The 20218-nt window shown below is 41.3% G+C and overlaps 1 protein-coding gene and 1 long non-coding RNA gene across 4 annotated transcripts in view; one reads left to right on the top strand and one right to left on the bottom strand.

Moving 5' to 3' along the window:
• ttc7a (tetratricopeptide repeat domain 7A) overlaps positions 1-20218 on the bottom strand; it is a 54269-nt gene that overhangs the window by 33236 nt on the left and 815 nt on the right. For 2 of the 3 annotated variants that reach the window (XM_034608693.1, XM_034608694.1), the window contains exons 2-12: positions 19846-20032; positions 14762-14925; positions 14284-14452; positions 9810-9940; positions 8787-8911; positions 7255-7333; positions 6562-6731; positions 4524-4587; positions 4226-4363; positions 1796-1879; positions 775-879 (exon numbers count right to left, since the gene is read on the bottom strand). In XM_034608693.1, coding sequence (XP_034464584.1) covers positions 775-879; positions 1796-1879; positions 4226-4363; positions 4524-4587; positions 6562-6731; positions 7255-7333; positions 8787-8911; positions 9810-9940; positions 14284-14452; positions 14762-14925; positions 19846-20032 — 1416 coding nt within the window. Of the gene's footprint in view, positions 1-774; positions 880-1795; positions 1880-4225; positions 4364-4523; positions 4588-6561; positions 6732-7254; positions 7334-8786; positions 8912-9809; positions 9941-14283; positions 14453-14761; positions 14926-19668; positions 19787-19845; positions 20033-20218 lie in introns of those variants that run through there. The other variant, XM_034608695.1, reaches the window with a different exon arrangement.
• Positions 4279-19888, top strand: LOC117775497. Its single transcript, XR_004616278.1, has 3 exons — positions 4279-4415; positions 4498-4614; positions 19755-19888. It is a non-coding gene; the product is annotated as an uncharacterized LOC117775497 (long non-coding RNA).

The following is a 20218-nucleotide window of genomic DNA, read 5'->3' as shown; positions in this document are numbered from 1 at the left end:
TGTGTAGTAGAAGTACTATAGTACCATACTGATGTTTAGCATTATAATGTCTACTGTTCTCACCAACTTAGCATGTTGGCAGCATGCTAACATTTGCTCAATAGTACTAAGCACAAAATACATCTAAAGCTTGAATATCTTTAGTTCTCACAAAAAAATATGACAAGTCAAACTGCAACTGAACGTGTGCAGTGCACTTCACGGTGATCCAACCAACTGTAAGACATTTCACTCAAAACTACATATGTAACATAAACCAATAGATCCCAAGTTTTTCTTTCTAGTGACTCCTTAGAATGAAGCAGTGTCCACTTATGAGGTCTCATCGCATATTATGGCCTCAGTGTGGACATGAGTTGTGAGCAGTGGGTGCAAAGACAGATTTTGTATTCCTCTTAGACTGTTTGATTTAAAGGATTTTGAATTGATGGATGGATTTATAATAAATAGTGAATTAAAGCAGTTTCTCTCAATAAAGGTCCAGTGTTGTGCTCTCATAGACATGCACCCACCTTTGCTGGTGAAAAGATCCTCTAATTAGAGGAATATAAGTCAGCACATGAGTGAACAGACATGGAAAACAGCTCCACCTACAGAAACACATCTCCAGAAGATTCACAGCTACAAGTATCTCTGGGAAATGCAGTGCAAAAGACACCAGTTCTTCCTCCAATGTGTGTGTGAGCTTCAGGCTCCCAGGCCTGACTCTGTGTGTACCAGCATATTATGGTTATTACATACAACTTCATAGGTGTTGTGTGTATTTGTATTCACCCTGTGCAGTTGACCAATGCAGACTTTAGCAGCCAACAGGGGCAATGAAGGGTCCTCGGGTCTCATCCTGGCACACTCTTTAAATACAGATACAGCACCAACACCCTGGAAGACACACACACACACACACGTCAGTGACAAATTGTGATTCATGTGCACACATCAGCCAGTTATCATGCAGCAACAGATGACATGGATCGCTTTTTGCGAGTGTATCAAACACACATCAACTGTCCTTACACAGCCTTAATTAGACCCATTTAGGCACACAGTCACTTAATACATGTAGGTCAATCATTAATGGACCACGTGCACACGCACATGCGCTCACACACATGCAGACACACACACACTCGGCTGGCCCTAAATAGAAGCGGATCTGACGACAGTGAGGCGGCCCCTTCTCCTTCTAGGGAGCAGCCTATTTCCAGAGCTCTCCATTGATCTGCAGTGTCACTTTATCCTGAAACCCAGATCAATTTCTGTGTCACACACATGGGCGCACACACACATGCTCCCATCCACTCACATACTCTGAGGAGAAAGAGAGAGAGGATTCTACACGATTCCTTATTCCTCTTGAGGACTCCCATTTGAAGAATGCACTGGTTTCTCATCATGTCATCATCATGTTCACATAGCAGCAAATGAATATAAAATTATTCCCCAGTTATTCAATATTTCATATTACAGTGGATGGTGGTGGGAAAGGCAGTTGTAGGACAACACAATGTGTCCTACAGGGTTTTCAATGAAAAATCTAGCTGATTGACTTTTATTGGACCTTTTTGTTACTGTCAATTACTTGGCAATACCTGATTCGTCCAGACCCAATAAAATGTAACCCATCTGCCCCTCCAAGCAAATTGAGCACTTAGCTATGAATGCTATGTGTTGCACGCCTGTGAGGAAGGCGCGCCGCAGTGTACGGGGCATGAGGCATGGCAGATGATGGATGTCTCCTTCGGGTGTGGCGTGGCGTGAGGGTCTGTTGCTGATATATAAGGAGTAATGAGCTCACCTTCCCCGCCGCCATGAGTGACAGGCCCAGCTGGTGCCAGAGGTGGAACTCGTTGAATGAGAACTTCATGGCTCGCTCCAGACACTGGAGAAGAAGCACACACACACACACACACACACACACACACACACACACACACACACACACACACACACACACACACACACACACACACACACACACACACACACACACACACACACACAAATACATGTTAGTTATGTCCTTTTGTTGAAGAGGGATGTGTAAGCAGAGTTCTCAGCAGGGAAACTGCACTGAACAGACACAGTGTTTGGTTTAAATTGTCTTTACACTAAACAAATATGAAAACAATTTTTAAATCAGGAAAAAAAAAACGTTTTGCTCATTCTTTCTCCTTAACAAAGTGCTGAGATGAATGGCGGCTCTCCGTGGCTCCATCTTTACAAGCTGGAAATGCCTGTCAGTCACCACACACCACCCACTCTGCTGCTTCAGTACATAATGCTGTGATTGATGTGTGTGTGGATGAACAGAGGATGGCATGGAGCGCCAATCAGTCAGATGTTGTCATGCAGAAGTGAGCTCAACCAGAAGAAAGGTCTGCCTGATTAAATAATGTGCACTTAATAGAAAGCCTGCTGACCATTGAACATGCAGAAAAAAAGACATCCTGCTGCACAGAGCTCAACACACACTTATCGACCGCTGAGTGATCCGACTAACTGAGGACTGAATAGCATTTCTTAAAACAGACAAAATGTATGAACTAAGCAAAGCAGGAATCGTAATTGCTTCAGAAATACTTGCTTGGTCTTTATAAAGCCACATGAAGCTGCTACATAACAGCGCTGACCCTTGTTAACCTTGCTAAATCAGGCCCAGGCCCATTACAAATCCCAGTTTAACCCCTGTTTAGAGGGTTAACAAGTAGAGTCTGAATTAGGGTTCACTCAAAGTTGGAGGCAGGAACAGAAACCTAAGTCACTGACTCGACTTAAAGCTGAACTAATCATTATTTTTGACATACTTAATTGGTCGAATGACTATGTGTAATATGTACAGTGCATAATGTTTTGACAAAGCCAGAGAATTACCACCAACACTCTCTCATCCTCTCTGCTCCACATTGTGTTTCAACATCTTGCAGCTCTGTGATTTAGATGTAGGTCTATTTTACGCCTTCACTGTTTTGGTTTAGCCTCAGTGCCCTCATCAGTCTCATTTCTGTTTTCTATGAAAAAAGAAAAACATGCAGCAGACAAAGCTGGAGAATAGATGGTGAACATAGTGGAACATTTAGCAGCTGAAGAGACAGATATTTCCCTCAGGAGTTGTAAGAGACCAAAATGGAACTCATAGAAGAGGGCATGCTGAACGTTGGCCAAGTGAATTCACGTTGCTCTGGTTGTGTAAATAGGGAACTGTTTGATAACCTGTTCACCATATGAACTTCAAATGGTGGTAATAAACAGTGTCAGTGTCATATTGTACTTGTAACTCAATGCAAACCCCTTTATAAAAGCAGATCAGCTTCTTTCAGCTAATATTCATCTACTTTAACTGATTTCAGGACTTTGGTTGTACTAGAATATTTTTAACCTTTGATGTTGTTCCTTTGTCTTAACTACAGTTGAACCTGTTTCACCACTGATTTGATGTTCAACATCATGCAACTGTCAATCCTTCAACATTTTCCCTGAATGTTATTTTTTCAATGATTGGCAATCATCTGCAAAACCCAGCATTATGAAAATACTAATACACACTTGAGTATCCTCAAACAGAATTTTGATAATAAAGGTTTACAGCAGACACGCTGTGAATTGATTAATGTCACAGTGAGTATGTAGTTGATCACAGTGAATCTTATTCATCACATCACTGATGGATGGTGCGAACTGGCTGATATCTATTTTTTAACAAATGGCCCATACTGGCATTATATATATATATCAGCAAACTGATCCACTAGTGTAGGTGGTACCTCAGTGTGTGTGTGTGTGTGTGTGTGTGTGTGTGTGTGTGTGTGTGTGTGTGTGCGTGTGTGTTGTCCTCCCTATAAGACGACTGATTCCTCCTATGAATCACTCTGATAGGTGGACAAACCTAACTTAAGATGACCCCTCCGACCTCTGCCTCCCCATCTTCCCACATGGTCGCAGTCACATTAGATGTAGCTGTAAAAGTGAGAATATGTAGGAGGAATTTGGAGCAAGATAAGTAAGAATAAGAGGGGAAGCTGTAGAAGAAGGCAAAGAGTAAATGGGATGCTGAGAGATGAGAAGAGACTAAGAGAAAAAGATTCATAATCCCTTTGTTCAAAGTGATGAGCACATTCATTAAAAAGTTTGGCAAAGGCAAATCTCTTACTAAAACATCTCATCGCTCTTTTACTCCCCTCCCCTCAGACCTCCAGCATTGAGTATGTGCAAGAGTGTGTGAGCACACCTCAGACAGCATGGCGTACTGCCCCCTCCTGGCCATGCCGATGGTGAGCAGATCATAGACAGAGGTGGCATCCTGCAGACTGGCCTGGCGAGCCTCGGCCTGGTCAGGCAGACGACTGATCACCGCTTCGCCACTGGCCTGGATGAAGAGAGAGACGGAGAGTGATGAAGAGGAGGGGGAAAGAGAACAGGTAGGAAGACAAAGGAAGGTCTGAGATACAGTGTGGAAATTTGGTGAAACATTAGAAAGCAAACATGCTGGCTGTGTGCAAGTGTGTGTGTGTGTGTGTGTAGCTCACCATGGACTCTGTGATGAGCAGCAGCAACAATGCCTCTTCCACCACGTCCTGAGGACAGAAGCAACTACCAGGACACAGGAAACAGGAAATGGTAAGAACAGGAAGTCAATCACACACACACACACACTCACACAGTTTGTCTGGAGGTAGATTTCCAGGAGCATCCAGTTTCTGTCTCACCTGTGGGGCTGTAACATAACACGGACCACCCTGGGTGTATCACTATACAGCACTATCTCAGATGTCCCACACACACACGCACACACACCTTCATCTCTACCCCTCCCACCCCTCTCCCTCCTCCCTCTCTGTGCCTCTCTTCCCTCTCTGGTCAGCTCTGTGTCCTGTTCAAGGACACATTTGCCAGACACCATACTGGGCTATTCACTAGAGGCAACGATGACAAAAGCCACGGACAATAATGAAGAGTACAACTGTTCCTGGGGGTGAATTCTCCTGTTCAACCTCTCCTTCTAATCTCAGACATGGATTTAGATCTTCACTTGTGATAGTGTGGGCAGGATTAGTCATGTGGCGGTGACTAAGTATGGCTCACAGGGCCTGAACAACGAGTGCAGGATCCCCACAAAGTGGGAAATGCAGAAACAAGGCAACAAAATGATGCAGATAACCAGTCTTGTCTTGTCAGGACTGTGAAAGGGGATTTTATGGTTATATAATATATATGTATAGTATGTGTAGTATGTGACTTTGACATGACATTCTATGTTATCCTACGCTACGGTAAACTATGCCATTTTCCATTCTGTTCTGTTATGCAATGTTATGCTATACTACTATGCAGTATAATGTTCTCATATATTATGTGCAATAATGTGCAATGTAAGGCTATGCTATTTTATGCTGTGTCATCTATGCTCAATCTTTAGTAAGATGAGGGGCTGCATTCAATTAAACAGGAACTCTGAGGGGTTTAAAGTTGTTGGTGAAAGAATTTAGAAATACCTTTCAAACACTGTATAGTGTGTGTTTTTATCATATATGCTCTAGTTACGCTTCTATCGAATCAAATGATAAAACACTTTGTTCCTACAATAACTGCCTCTGTCCAACTTACTGTGGTTTCAAGAACTGTAAAATATAAATGTTACATAACTAATATATTATATATATTATCCTACATTGGAATAGACTGGAATAGACTCACTGGTGTTCACTGGTGTCACCCGTCTACATTACTGACAAACTAAGTAACAGTTTTCTGCAGGTACTGAGCATATGCTGCTTTAATTGATACATACTTGCTTTATATTGACCAACTCAGTTAAGCTTGATTTGATATGAAACCTGAGCTGTGAACACATGACTTTTAACTGTGACCTTTAACTGTTCAGGTTTCAATTAAACCTGATATGCAATGACCTCTAGTGGCATTTAGGTGGGTTCCACTGGACACAGATACAGCCTATGAACACAAAGCAATGGGTCTTGAGGAACCATGTGATTTTGTCTCTTACTCTGTACACAAGCTAATGATAAGCAACAACCGATGATAGCCCATTGCCTGCGGTCTAGCCCACATTCATCTCTTGATAACTTGAAAACTCTGAGACAAATTTCAAACTAAATTGGACCAAACATGGTGAATTAATAAGCAGGCTACATTATCATTGGTTTGTTGGCTAATGATTAATAGTCAAATAGATGTTTCCTTTGCTTATTAACTGGCAGGCTGCCTTTTTTGTGTGTAGTATTGATTTTCCCAGGCACCAAAATTGCTGCCTCATATCAGTACAAGTTGAGTTTTGGATCACACTGATACGAGCAGGATGGAATGTGAGATAATCTGTGTGTGTTTATTCACACCATCCTGCTAATGACTCATTCTTTGGCTCAAACGTATTGAGATGTACTCTTGTCGATCGGATGGTACCTTGGACTAAAGTGGTACACTTGGTCTGAAACTTCGATTCCTACAGAGACAATCGACTGGAATCGTCTCTCAAATGGTGACCTTTGGGTTAAGAGGTTTCATTGAGTAAAGACTAAGACAAAAGAAAACAAGTGAAACACAAACCACTCCGTGCTGTAACGCTGCGGTGGTCTGACGGTGGGGTAGATGGCGTCTTTGGAGGCGGCGGCTCCCTCTCTATGGAGCCAGGCTGAGGGTGGAGGACCAAGTGGGGGCCAGTAGCTGTCTTCACTCACTGAGCTCAGCAGCACCCCCGCCAGCTTCCTCGCTGCAGACTAGGATCCAACAACAAGGCAGTAACTGATGAATTATTTCAAATCCTGACAACTGGCATGCTGATGAGGTTATGGTGTATGAAATGATTATCATACTCATAGAAACATACTGCACAAATATAACATGTTAACCAAAGAAACTTTCCAGATGGAAATTATGCATTTTGTAAAAAACACTGCAATATGATTTTTCATCATGATTTTTCATCAAGTGCAGATTTTTTTAAACATATGATGAGTTTTGCAAATTGCTACTGACCTGCACTTATAGACCATATTTACATGTCAACCATTTTCCTCACGCTCAGGGTGAGAACATTAAATATTATTATGAACAGAATCCACGTTTAAAAGTCAAAACATTAAATGGAATGTGGATGAAATTTGTAGTAGTACAGTAGTATAGGAATACAGTGCAATGTTATATCGTATAAAAATTGAGATTAAGCAGCTGTGTGTGTGTGTGTGTGTGTGTGTGTGTGTGTGTGTGAGAGAGAGAGAGAGAGAGACAGAGACAACTCACCTTCCTGAAGCTCTGAGACCCTCGTGACTCCACCACCCTGAGCACCCTACGCAGCTGGTGAGCACCTTGTGCGAGATGACTAACATACAAAGAGGGCGTATATCAATGTGATGTACAGGCTGTGAAATTGTAACAAATACCTAAATATAAAAACACAGAAGTAGCTTGTGGAGAGGAGAGCAGATAACTCTGTATCACAGGAGCAGTGATATTCTGATTGCACACTGCACTCACATACCCAGAGCCACGGATTGCCACATATAATAAGAAAATTGACTGAAGCCATACTCTCACTAGTTGTTGTTTTTTTCCAACATTTTCCTCACCCTATAAACATCAGTGATGGTAGAGATAAGAAACAGCTGTGAGTGACAACAATACAATACAATCAGCACAACATCCAAATTGATCACACTAAGAAATGAACATAGTTTCAACAGAAACAGAGCATTAACTTACTATAAATGGTAAATGGTTTGTATTTATATAGCGGCTTTACAGTACAGTTTTTATTGCCATTCACACAGTATCTTGCCCAAGGACACTTCGGCATTCAGATGAGGAAGACTGGGATCGAGCCCCTTCAGTCACAGCAACCTGCATTAGTCGTGTACCTAATAAACTGACCACTGGCTGTACGCAAGTCTCACACGTCATCAATGCTTCTTTAGCTTTTAAACACTGACACCTGCTGGACACAACTTATAGTACATCTCCCCTGCACTGGGGTCATGCAGAGCCTGAAGGCATTTTGCTCGATTTCTTTTCCTCCTCACTTTTCTAAAACGAGGACAGGAGGTCACAGCCGATGGTTCCCTGCATCACAGACGAGGATGAGTCAGCAAAGACTGCAGCCTCTAAACATACTGCATAGCCAGTGACGTCAGGTAAATACAGGTGGATGAACTATGATGAATCAGTCTGAGATTACATAAGGCCATCAACACAAAAATGTATTTAAAGATTTTCTTACAATTGATCCAAACTCAGATAAAGTTCTAATCGGCTCACAGTTGGTTAGAGGTCAGTATTTAATCTTTACAATGTTTCCATCACATTGAAGCTGAAATAGGTGATTATTTTGTTGCCTGACATTTTCAAGTAAAAATCTAAATTCATTAGGACAAACAAACCAATTTAAAAGAAAAACAAATACATTTATAGAACAAAGTAATGACAGTACGATCTTATTGAGTAATGTTCATGTTATGATGATGGTTATTTAATTTATGAATGCTTTGTGATGTGATTTTTAAAAAGAAAGGACATCTGTTTACATGTAATCTTATTTATATGAAAGGGGCAGGTAGGAAGATTCTTCTTCTTCCTGCTCTTTTTTCATTCATGGAATGTGTATATAAGTATTGTTTTGTTTTGTTTTTGGAGTACACTTAAATAAATGAAATAAATGTAACTAAACTCAAAGATTATTGTAAATAGTAAAGATAAAAAGCCCTTTTAACAGAGCAGCAAAATGCGTTGGAGAGCAACAGACACTGGGTATGTGTTGGGTGTTGCATTGGTCGACTCACCCCCTGCGCAGTAGACAAATGTAAGCGCTCTGTAGTGCAGCTTGCAGGAAATAGCCCAGGTCCATTTCCACAGGTGGAGGCAGCAGATTGGCTTTGGCTGTCTTAGCGTGGGGCGTGGTTACTGTCTGTAAATACATGCACAATAAAGTTTATATTCACTACAGTCAGGTGGACATTAATAAAAATAAAAAAACTTAAGAGTAAGCCTTAAATGTCTTAGGTTTGTATTTTTTCTATCACGCTCCAGTATACTGTATCGTCTCAGAGTGAAAAACTTCTTCACCAGATGAAGTCACTTCAAACTTTACACCAGTGAGCATAGGCAACAAAACATAAAAGGTCAAAAGTAAAAACACTTATGATGCATAATGAGCCCGCTTATTATCATGTTATTACCACTGGTGCATCAACATGCAAGCAGTACTTTCATGTTAAAGTTTGGTCAAGACGCAGATTTTTCAAATTACTCTTCAATCTTTTGTGTTGTTTAATCTATAAAATCTTGATCTGAAAACAAAATAGCAATGATAACTGCAAAATATATTAAGTAGAATGAAAATATTCATGCGTTTTATTTTAATGAGTAATCTGCATGTTTTGTTGATTTGTAAAAACAACTTTGCGGCAAACAGACGTTAAATATTAGCTTTTCTTCAGATAATGCACCGTTACTATTTTGTTATACTATAATAATAATGTTAAAAACATTTATATTTTCCCTGGGGTGCCGTAACTTGGATACAACCATCCTTAGTTTGTTTACATTATACAGAATACTAATTACTTGTCAAAAATGTTAGAGAACTAAATATAAATACACTACACTAATATACTACAGAATAAATACACTCAAATAAACAATGAATGAAAACAATATAAGTGATTAACACAACTCCTCTGTCAATAAACTGCACTTAATTCATGCAAACACATTCTACACCTCTAATTTCAGTGTTACTGACCCCACAGAAACACACAGTCACAGAAACACACCGGCATGTCTCTACATGTATAACACTCCACCTTATCGAGCTCCTGCAGGAAGGACAGAGCAGCGTCGCAGGCCCTGAGGTAACAGGACAGACTCTCCTCCTCCCTCTCTGACAGACGAACCCGAGACACTGAAGACACTATCTGATGGTCCAGAGACAAACCTGAAAACACAAGGATGTTACCATCACCTGCTGTCCCCCACCAGCAAGGGTGGTAATTCATATATACAATAAGATATTCTATTTAAAAGCTACTGAGTCAGTACAGCACATGCCTCCACCAAGGCCCACCAGTCCCCTTGGATTCAATCAAGTTGCACCAATAGCACACACTCATAGATATCAGTCCCCTAAATATGTGTGATTTTTTTCCATCAACATTTATTCACTGGGAAATCAGTGAACATGTCAAAAAACCTGCCGTATCTCACTATGTTTAAGAAAGGTATTCCTGGATCTGTCCCTTAATATCCTGCTGAACATACCAACCAACCAATGGACAGGGGTGAGAACACGTCTTTGGTAATAAAGTAAAATGTCATGAAAGTGATTATTAAAGTTGCAGATACCTTAATTGGTTTAATACCTACAATACACAATCTGAGAAAATGATCAAGGTCCCAACTACAAGAACAGAGCTGGGTAAGTCTGCCTCATGCCTTCCTGTATGACATACTTGAAATGAGCTGCAAGGACGAACTAAACTAAGAATTGTTTCCCTTTCTTGGCAAGTTTAAAAATCTTTTAAAATCTGTTCATAGAATAATGTCAGTGTTTTTAACATGTGCTTTTTATTTTCCATGATTTCATTTTTGCCATTGATTCCTATATGTTTGTGTTCTTCTGTTTGCTGTGTTTGGGTGGGTTATTTGCTCCTGCTTGTATTTATATTTGGAACTTTTTTATTCATTGATGCTCATCGTGACCAGGACTCAATGGAACCTTAAATGTAGTATAAATAAAAAGTAGATTGGAGTATCAGGTTTTTAGGTGATGAGGTGTATTTCAAATTTTTTATTTTCAATCGCAGAATGGTCAGATCCTCGCCTCCTAGCCAAAGTGCATAGACAAACCAAAAAGCAGAAACAAAGAAACAGCTAAAAATACTCATAGCAGCAACATAACTCTGGGACTGGAGGTCCCTTACTAAACCCACACAACAGACATCTATGGCTACAACAGTGTATCTGCCAAACATCAGCACATTAGCATTGTGAGCATGTGCCTGTGCATATAGCTGCTAGCATGACTTGAGACTCTGAAATAATATATTTTCATCAGAGCACCGATTGCCCTCCAACAGAAGCTGGATTTGTTTCTGGATGTCAAAATTGATGAGACATGTTTTACATTCATTAATACAGCTCTGTGCAGAGGGATGCACTGTAGATGCATGAATACAGAGGAAGCTGTGAGTAGGGCAGTGGTGTCCAGATGCCTGCTCTGATGCCCGTTAGTGGACGTAATGGTCCAAATAAACGACAGAGCAGGAACTTTTCTAGACCGAGGCCTGTGACGGACAGCAGCCTCAGGCCAGACTCCAGGCCTAATCGAATAAACAGACAGCTGCCGAGAGACAAGACATCATCATCCAAATATTCACATCTACTGTAACTTCATTCCCACAGCAATATACACTACGTACACAAATAAATCATGGGAAGGGGCTACGCCAGCCCCACAGGAGCTGCTCTGTCTCCTCATGTGGCCTCAGAGGCTCAAACTATCCAGCGTAAATATCATTTAGTGGGTTTCAAAACAATCAAAAGGAAATCAAGGTCGGACAGTTATTATAATGAAATCGTCTTCAGTTTCATGGGCCTGACGTCATGTCCGATTAACAGGAAACAGGGAGTGTTATGGCATTATGATAATGATGAGTGTAACAACATTGTCCAGTTCTCCAAGGACAACGGGCTGTGTAATGTTCTGTGACTTTTCACTTTCGTCACGTTGGGACTCAATGTGTCATGTTGGACGGAAATACGAATATCTCTAGGAAAGGGACTTTTTATAAAAGTAAACGCTCAAATAAATCAGATATAAATGAAATTGCACTTCTGAACTTCAGACAGCTTGTGTGTGTGTGTGGCTGAGAAATGCATGACTCACAGTCAGTAAATCTGTTCCCAGAAGGGTTTTACCCATAGACTGTATATATAGTTTTACCTAGTTTCTTCCCTCTGAATGTATCTAATATGAGACTTGATTATAGGCATCGGGAGAAAACACAAAGGTCGTCTTTGTCCCGCAGAACTGTATCGGGCCAATATGTCAAACTTTCATTAACACGCTGAGGTTAAAACTTGAATAGACATAACTATCTGCCCCATTGAGCTGATGTTCTCCAGCTGTGTTACATCCATCTCCACTGACTGGATTCCATGTGGCCACCCCTCCACTTCCACACTCCACACAGGGACATTGTGGTTTTAAGGAGGTGATATCTCCCAGCAGAAGGGATAAGGAACAGGATCATCAAGGATATTTATGTGTAGAGCTGCTCAGTCTTGCCTGTGGTGGTTTTCAGAGGAACATGCCAGTCGACAGTGATGCTTCTGCTTATTAACAAAGGTGTAAACTGTGCAGAGTCTCAAATCCTGATAGCAGCCAACACAAGGCTCCAGCTGACATACTGCAGGTTTATTTTATCACTAAAGCTGTAAATAGTGTTATCTTTAGCATTACACACAAGTTGAGTGGAGGAAGACCACGGCACAGGTTTCTCTAAATGAATGTATGACATTGAGTTCCATGTCTGAAGAGTGTTTGCTTGAATACCTCTGATGCAGTTGTGCATAACCCTGTTGTGCATAAAGCTTCTGTAATTATTGTCGTCTAATTTGTAACACAATTGTGTTTCTATTCAATTATGAATTATGATTCTCACCATGGTTACATGTGTAACCTTGAGGTCTAAGAAATGAGATGAATGAATTTCTTTCATCTTGAAATATTTGCTAGCTGCATTCTTTGATTCTCTGCAACAGATGTGAGCTGATACGAACTTTACTAACTGCTAACAGTGTGAAACCATTGGCAGGGCTGTGGATTACATCACATTTGAATCTTTATGTGTGTGTGTGTGTGTGTGTGTGTGTGTGTGTGTGTGTGTGTGTGTGTGTGTGTGTGTGTGTATGCTAATAGGAACAGATGTGTTTAATCGTGTAATTGATTGACACACTTTGTTCCAATAAGCCTGCAGCCTTCTGCTTTTGCTAGATTGGCCCCTTTACATCCCTGGCATTAGTGTGTGTGTGTGTGTGTGTGTGTGTGTGTGTGTGTGTGTGTGTGTGTGTGTGTGTGTGTGTGTTTCTGTGTGTTATCTGTGACTTTTCTAAAGATAACTATGGTGAAAGTACAGTATTATATTTTACTGGCCTTCCTCCATTTAACAACACATGTACAATAAAAAGGTATTTTAAAGAGAATTCATTTCTTGCCCATATGTGGTAGTTTTTAATTGATTTTATATCACTGTAAATATCAATGGCAGCTCAATTTGTTTGTCACAATTATAATGTCTGAGGCATGAGGAAGTTTACTCAATTCAGTCGCCACTTTCAAAAAGGACAGTTTCAGTTTTAATATAACTTGGGTCCTGTTTATGTCAGAAAATCGAAAATACCTACAGCTCTTTTTTCAGTATATTCAAGACAGTTTGAACTTCTCTCTGATTCTGTTGGATCTTCAACACACTTTCCTAACAGTGTAGTTGACCAAAGACTACAGCAGAGGTGGAAAAATTAGTAAGCAACAACTAACTGTGCAGTTACGTGCAGTTATTCAGGTTATTCGTTCTGACTGTGATGTGCTCAAGTGCGTTGATGTTGGAATGTGGTAAAAACATGGACGCTGTAACTAAATGAATTGTATTTATGTATATTTATGACGTTTAAACAACATCTTGTCACCTAAAGACGTGTCAAGGTGTTGTTATAAGGTGATATTATAATATCAACAAAATAACAAAGAAAAAGGATCACGTGTCACAGGCATAAATAGTCTAAAAAGTCTGATGTTAGATGCTTGAGACAGATGGATTTGCACTTTGTAAGTGAAAAAAGTTTATTTGTCAAGTTCACATCATAAAACACCATTTAAAGCTGATTTTAAATTATGTTAATTGATTTATAAGTGATGATGACATTCGAATTCTGACTTGAGGTGGAGTTGATGTCAATTTTCCCAGTTGGTAATTATTTATTATATGTTATTTTATTATATATTGATTATTCTGAGACCATGAGAGTGCTCTATAACAGTAGGAGGGTGAATGTTCTTTAAGGTCTATGATCATTTTAACTATAGCACATACAGTAGGTAGGTTTTTAGGTTTCAAATAATGATTCTGTCAACCTGAACCTTCCATATAGTTTTTGCTGAGCTTTGTTGCCCTGTCTGATTTCTCTTTAGTGACGTTGCCAGATCTGACTATTTCCCAGTGTGTATATATAATGTTGCTGTTACCATTTGCTCTTTAAGTTTAGAGAGGCCTCAGGTACCTTTAATAACAAAACCCTCAGCCAGCAGGCGAAGGTGATAGGTTGGCTGGTCGTCCTGTGTCAGCTCCTCCAGTCCCACCCTGGCACACATTCCCTGGGCGTCCCGGTAACGGCCCTGCACATAGTGCACTTTGGCCATCAGCAGCAGAGCCTCATTCAGGTACCTAGGCTGGAGGACAAGAGGGGATGAATGGTTGGTAATAACTAGGGTAAAGAACAAGATAGAGATTTGTGTACATAGTGAAGCTTCCAGTGTGCCGTACCCTAATGCACCTTTATTAGGGTCATATTAGGACAATGAGCTTTATGGAGGCAGAGTAAGAGTTAGATGATGAAGGCACAAGCAGAGGACTGACACGCAAACACACAAACGCAGACAGGCAGATGGGTGGACAAGATAGTGAGCAGGTATGCACGACAAGCAGGGACGGACAACAAGTAAGGCAGGCAGCAGATACACATCACAGATCAGACTGACTGTGAGACGGCCTCGGCTCAGGATGGTGTTGAGGTGGCCTTTGGCCCTGTACAGTCTCGTCTGGGTCTTGTCCAACAAAGGTGTGGCGCGCCGCAATAGGTCCATGTTTTCCTGCAGACACTCCTCTAGCAGCGCCTCAGCCATCATCAGGGTCCCATAATCATCTGGGGGGCGGGATTTGAAAAGTTAAACGTGAACTGAGTTTTGCTGCAGCAGGTCTGAGATCAGGGTCACAGGTCATTTGTTTCTGTAGCCAAAGCAAACCTCACTCAGGCCACTAAAAACAACATTTCCCACTGGCTCAGGGAAAAAGGTTCAAATATACGCCACAGTCCTCAAGTCTATTTAGAAGCTGCAATTTCCATTTCCCTCATACTTTCCTCAAATAGCTTTAACTTTGCAATCACATGATAAACACTGCACATACACCTACTCTGGATCAAGATATCACCGTTTATTCATGTGATGAACTGATCCTGTTCTGCCCCGATTGTAGCTGACATTCACTCTTCGTCCAGTGCTAGAACTCAGTACACACGCTTGATTAAAGCCTTCCTGTTGAACTTTTCACAGTGTGTGTGTGTCTCTGTCTGTGTGTGTGTGTGTGTGTGTGTGTGTGTGTGTGTGTGTGTGTGTGTGTGTGTGTGTGTGTGTGTGTGTGTGTGTGTGTGTGTGTGTGTGTGTGTGTGTTCTGACGCCAGTGCAGTGTTTACACTCTGATATACTCTGACATATTTGCCAGTTGGTTTTATCAGCAGAGTCAAGGCGAAAGCTTTCAGTGAGGTGGGAGGTTTAGGGATAAACAGCAGGATGAGGCTCTGCCACAAAATATTAAGAAAAAAACACGGAGAAGGAGAAAGTGTGCGGGTGTGCTGAAGTTAAAGTGGCTGTGATCTGTAGTTTCTGTTCAAGAGTGGGCATTTGTTTGTTTGTCTGTTTGTCTGATAGTTAGTTAGACAACAACTACTGGATTTACCACATAATCTGGTGGAAGGATGTGGTGTGGGCCACATTTTCTTGATTTCTCATAGAATACTTCATTGATCTTAGACACATTTTTGGTGTTGGTATTGATGTGTGTGCAATTTTGTGTGGATCCAAATAAAAATCTAGTGGATTTAAATGTGAGGGGTATAGGGCTGTAGTATTTTGTCTGTCGCTGTTATAATTAGGACTAGTAACCTATAACTACCACCAACATGTAGCTAAGAAGTATAACGTGGCCATGGCTATTAGTATTGTTTTAATTTAGGAAGGCACCTGGGCCTTGGCGGGAGTACGCACACTGCTGAGTGACATTCTAGTTGTGAAAGGTGATATTTATACTGACAAGCCCGATGGAGAGTTTTCACTAAAGAGAGAAAACAAATTAAGTCCTTTACAAACTTCCCATGTATTTAAATCTGTGGAGCTAAAGCACAAAGAAGTGTAGCAAAGAGGACACAAAGGTAAGTAGACTGCTGGTAAACTTGGAGGTAAATGCTGTAGCTTTAGAATACTCAAAAAGACAAACATAACAACTTGGCAAATGTTTAATAAGGAAGGAAATTATTTCTACATGTTTGCTCAGCCTTGAGGATACACACTGTGTGTTTAAGTGAGGCTGAATGTTAACAAAAGCTGTTAGTTTGGAAGAAAACTCCACAGGGCACTTGAACAGGCCTATATTACATCTAAAGTATACTAGAATCAGTCTACAAGGTACCTTGTGCTCTATTTGTCAGACATAATTCCCCTTGGACGCCTAAACCCACACAGAACCCTCTGGAAAACCACAGAGGACACGACCCGCTGGGCCTTACCTTCCATTCCTCTCTGTGGCCTTGTAGAATATTGGTGTACAACATTATTCTTTTATAACAATCTTCTCTGAGGCTGATTCATATCAAACTATTACTGTTCTTATTATACAGATGAATCCTGCCATTACCCATCTTTATCCTTTACTTCATACAACAAGGGAGCTGAGAACACAGAGTAACAGGTGTTGTACTGTTTTACAGCACGGTGGAAGTTTATTTCCTCATTGCTTTACATGTCATGAAGTTCCTCTAGATCAACTTACGCTCCATGTTTTTAACACACTGACCAGGTCAGACTGTGACGGCCTTCAGGTCACATTAATGACTGCCTAAATAAGTTATAGTCTACTTATGTTGAGCTAGCCTTCATTATCTTTTTGTTTACTACAAAATGGTTCACTTGGAATAGAAAGAATGGAGCCGCTTTCGTTCCCACTGCTCACCCTGAACGTCTGTTCTTGCTCTATGTAACTTTGGTGAGAGGGTGCGATCTCCTGTGAGAAGTGTGCAACTGACTGATAATCACAGCTTCAAATGACAGAATCAGGTCCAGCAAGTTCAAAGTAATGCTGAACCGTAGATCAGTTAAAAAGACATTAGAAGGCATTCAAAAAATGTTTATCTCTGATATTCAGTGAGGAAACTTTTAAAATATGACATATTTGTTTCAGCAGCAGCTCTTCTGGTTCAGGAAGCTGGGGATCATGGGTAATATCCACTGTGAGCACTGAGCATTCAGAGCTCTGGCTTTGTTTATCCTCAAAATTAGTTTTTTCTCTAAATTAGAACCATTTAATGGCTCTGACATGAAGCCCAACAGAATCAATCACCACGTGTGGCTGGAGCTCAGTAAAAGTTGCGCAGTGTTCCTTTAAATATTTGCTGTGTTGACCTCCCTTCTTCAATATGCTGCTAAACATAACACACGCAGGGTTATGGTCCAATTTTGAACCTGAACAATGTCGACACTTCAGGTGAGTTTGAGCAGTGTAATATTGTTGGGAGGGCCACAGTGACAGTTGACTTCAGATTTTAGACACTTTAGTTCTCTAGTGTTGAGCAGCATATGAGCTGTGCCCAAGGAGAACAATGAGTTTAAATTGTGTTGTTGCTCCCTGTGGTTGTGTATATTGTGACTCCATCTGCCTTGTCTTGTTCTTTAGGATGTTCTTGATGTGGGTCTGGGTGTGTAGTCAGTGTGACGACGTTAAAAATGGATACCAAGCACTGTGAGTAAGTAAAAACTATCTTCTCGCATTTTCATAAAGAAAGATTTATTTGATGTGGCAACACATTTGAGCTGCTCAAAAACTGACATGATACCAAAAACACCTGAGTTGGGGGGGGGGGGGGGGCACATGTTTCTGCCAAGCTGTTGGAGGCAGTTCAGGTTGCATTGACTGCAGCACAGTTCCACAGCTTTGTTTAGAGCAGTGCAACTGCAGGAGGAAATGTGATGCAAAAATGGAAAAGGGAGACATTTTGAGATTTCTAAATGGAGTGTGAGAGAATGGGGATGGAGCAAGCTTTGGAAAAAGGGAGAGAGAAAGTAGAGCACTTCAAATTAGAGATGAGTCACTTGTGTTAGCCACAGGGTGACGCAAATCTACAGGTGGTTGTACTAATAAGACCCAGGTACATTTTTGCATTGTTTGAGCCTGTGGCACGGGTCAGAGGACACTCATATAACTTTGATGTTACAAAAGCCCAGAGAGAAGTTTCTGCCCTGACTTCTGCTGAAAGTTGGGATTATACTGAGGTCAAAGCTACAGCTCTAAATGCAGATGAACCCGTTACTGGAACATGGAGGCAGAGGTTTAGAAACACAAGCTGAATTTGAGGGAGATATTTTCGGCTCATTTTACTCCGGTGCTTCTGTGGGAGAAGGTCACGACGATTTGTGCGATTTAATTGTGTTGTTACAGGTAATTTAAATCAGCACTTTATTTCCTCCTCATACCCACCCTTCTGATTCGCGGTCGCGTCACCTGAAACTGTATTTACTTTGTTAAGGTGAGGGGTGGAGGCACATGCATTAGTGACTTACCAAAGTCATGTGTTGTGAGGCACAGAAGGAGAAGTGTGTTTGCAATTCTCAGTGTGGAGGACTTCACGGCTGAAAGCCAAGCGCGAACAGTTCACTGGTTGTCTGTATTCTGCATGAGGGTAAACAAAGTGAAGGCCCGTGCACCTTTGATCATGTACACACTCTGTTATTCTTGTACTGGAAACTTTCAGCCAGTGACATTTTCCTCTTGGAGACATACGGCTACCTCTCTGTGACCCTGCTGTGACGCACCGCGACAAAGTAATCAACTTGTGCCTTGTTGTTGCAGATCCAGGATCGCAGCTGCGGCCACATCATGGATCGTGGGTTATGATTACAACTACATTGCCTAGATATACAATATACCTGCCCACATATACTAGTACTGGCAATACCATACATCGTTATCCTTACTGCTCCCTTCATCTCTGTCAGACCTTTTATTCTGTATAAGTACTTAAATCATTGATACACCTCTCCATTGCTGTTAGACACTGCCTTTTCTCACGAATGCAGTAAATATTGTTATTTGTCGATGTGCTAACACGTGCATCTGTTGTACTTCTGTCCATCCTGAAAGAAGGATCCCTCTCATGTGGCTCTTTCTGAGGATTCTACATTTTTTCCCCAGATAAAAGTGTTTTCCCCCTCTCTAGTCGGGGGTTAGGGACAGAGGGTTTCACACCTGTCACACCCTATGAGTCAAATTGTCTTATGGGCTGTAGACATAACAATGTATTCTTATTATTACTGTTCTCATCAAGTGGGACACATATGCTGAGGAAACTTGTAAGCACAGTTATTTACTCTATGTAGCTGTAAGTCCAAAGTCTAACTTGTGGAGCCTCCTCTCAAATCCCTGTGCAGGAAAATATCAAACCTTTCTGAAAAAAAAAAATATATATATGTGTGGTTCTTGAAATCATCAGTTGACAGTAAATCCTCATCCTTCTCAATGCAACTTATTCCAAAGCATTTCTAGCATCAGTTTTTTTTAAACTAAGCTACACATTCTCTGGAGGCAACTTCCTGAAACAAGTGAGAGAACAGCTTGACACCTGATCCTGAACTTATTACGCGACACACCAGCTTTCCAACCTGGACTCCCTGGGACTTTTTGTAATCCAGTGGTCATTTTTTGCAGCGTGCACATGAAGTAAGAGGCGAGCACAAAATCAGGGAGCGTCACCTTTGGACTCAAATCCTCTAGGTGTAAAAAAAAAACACTCGCTCACCGTCCTCGTGGAACCGCGCAGCCTGCATCTGGTCGATGATCGCCGGCATCTTGTCCCACTGGCACTCGGCCCGGTACCGCTCCAGCTCCACTTCCAGCCGGACCTGGGTGAAGGAGACCCGGGACGCCATCGTCGCTCTGTCCCGGTGGTGACTGTAGTCCCCGGATACGATGGGAGTAACAGCAAACTACACCCGGGGAAATAAATGTGTAATCTGTGAGTGAGTGCGCAGGGATGGAGGGTGGAGTGTGCGTTACGATAAAGCCACAGGAGGACATGACTAGCAAAGGTAAACAGTGAGACACATGATACTGTTTTTCATTTTCAGTGTTAGGATGTCATGTTAATACAGGAGCGAGTTATTATCTATAGC

Source organism: Hippoglossus hippoglossus, chromosome 15, assembly GCF_009819705.1.
Source record: "Hippoglossus hippoglossus isolate fHipHip1 chromosome 15, fHipHip1.pri, whole genome shotgun sequence".
NCBI lineage: Eukaryota > Metazoa > Chordata > Actinopteri > Pleuronectiformes > Pleuronectidae > Hippoglossus > Hippoglossus hippoglossus.
The sequence above is the reverse complement of the archived record's forward strand: the minus strand, read 5'-3'. Positions and strand labels throughout refer to the sequence as shown.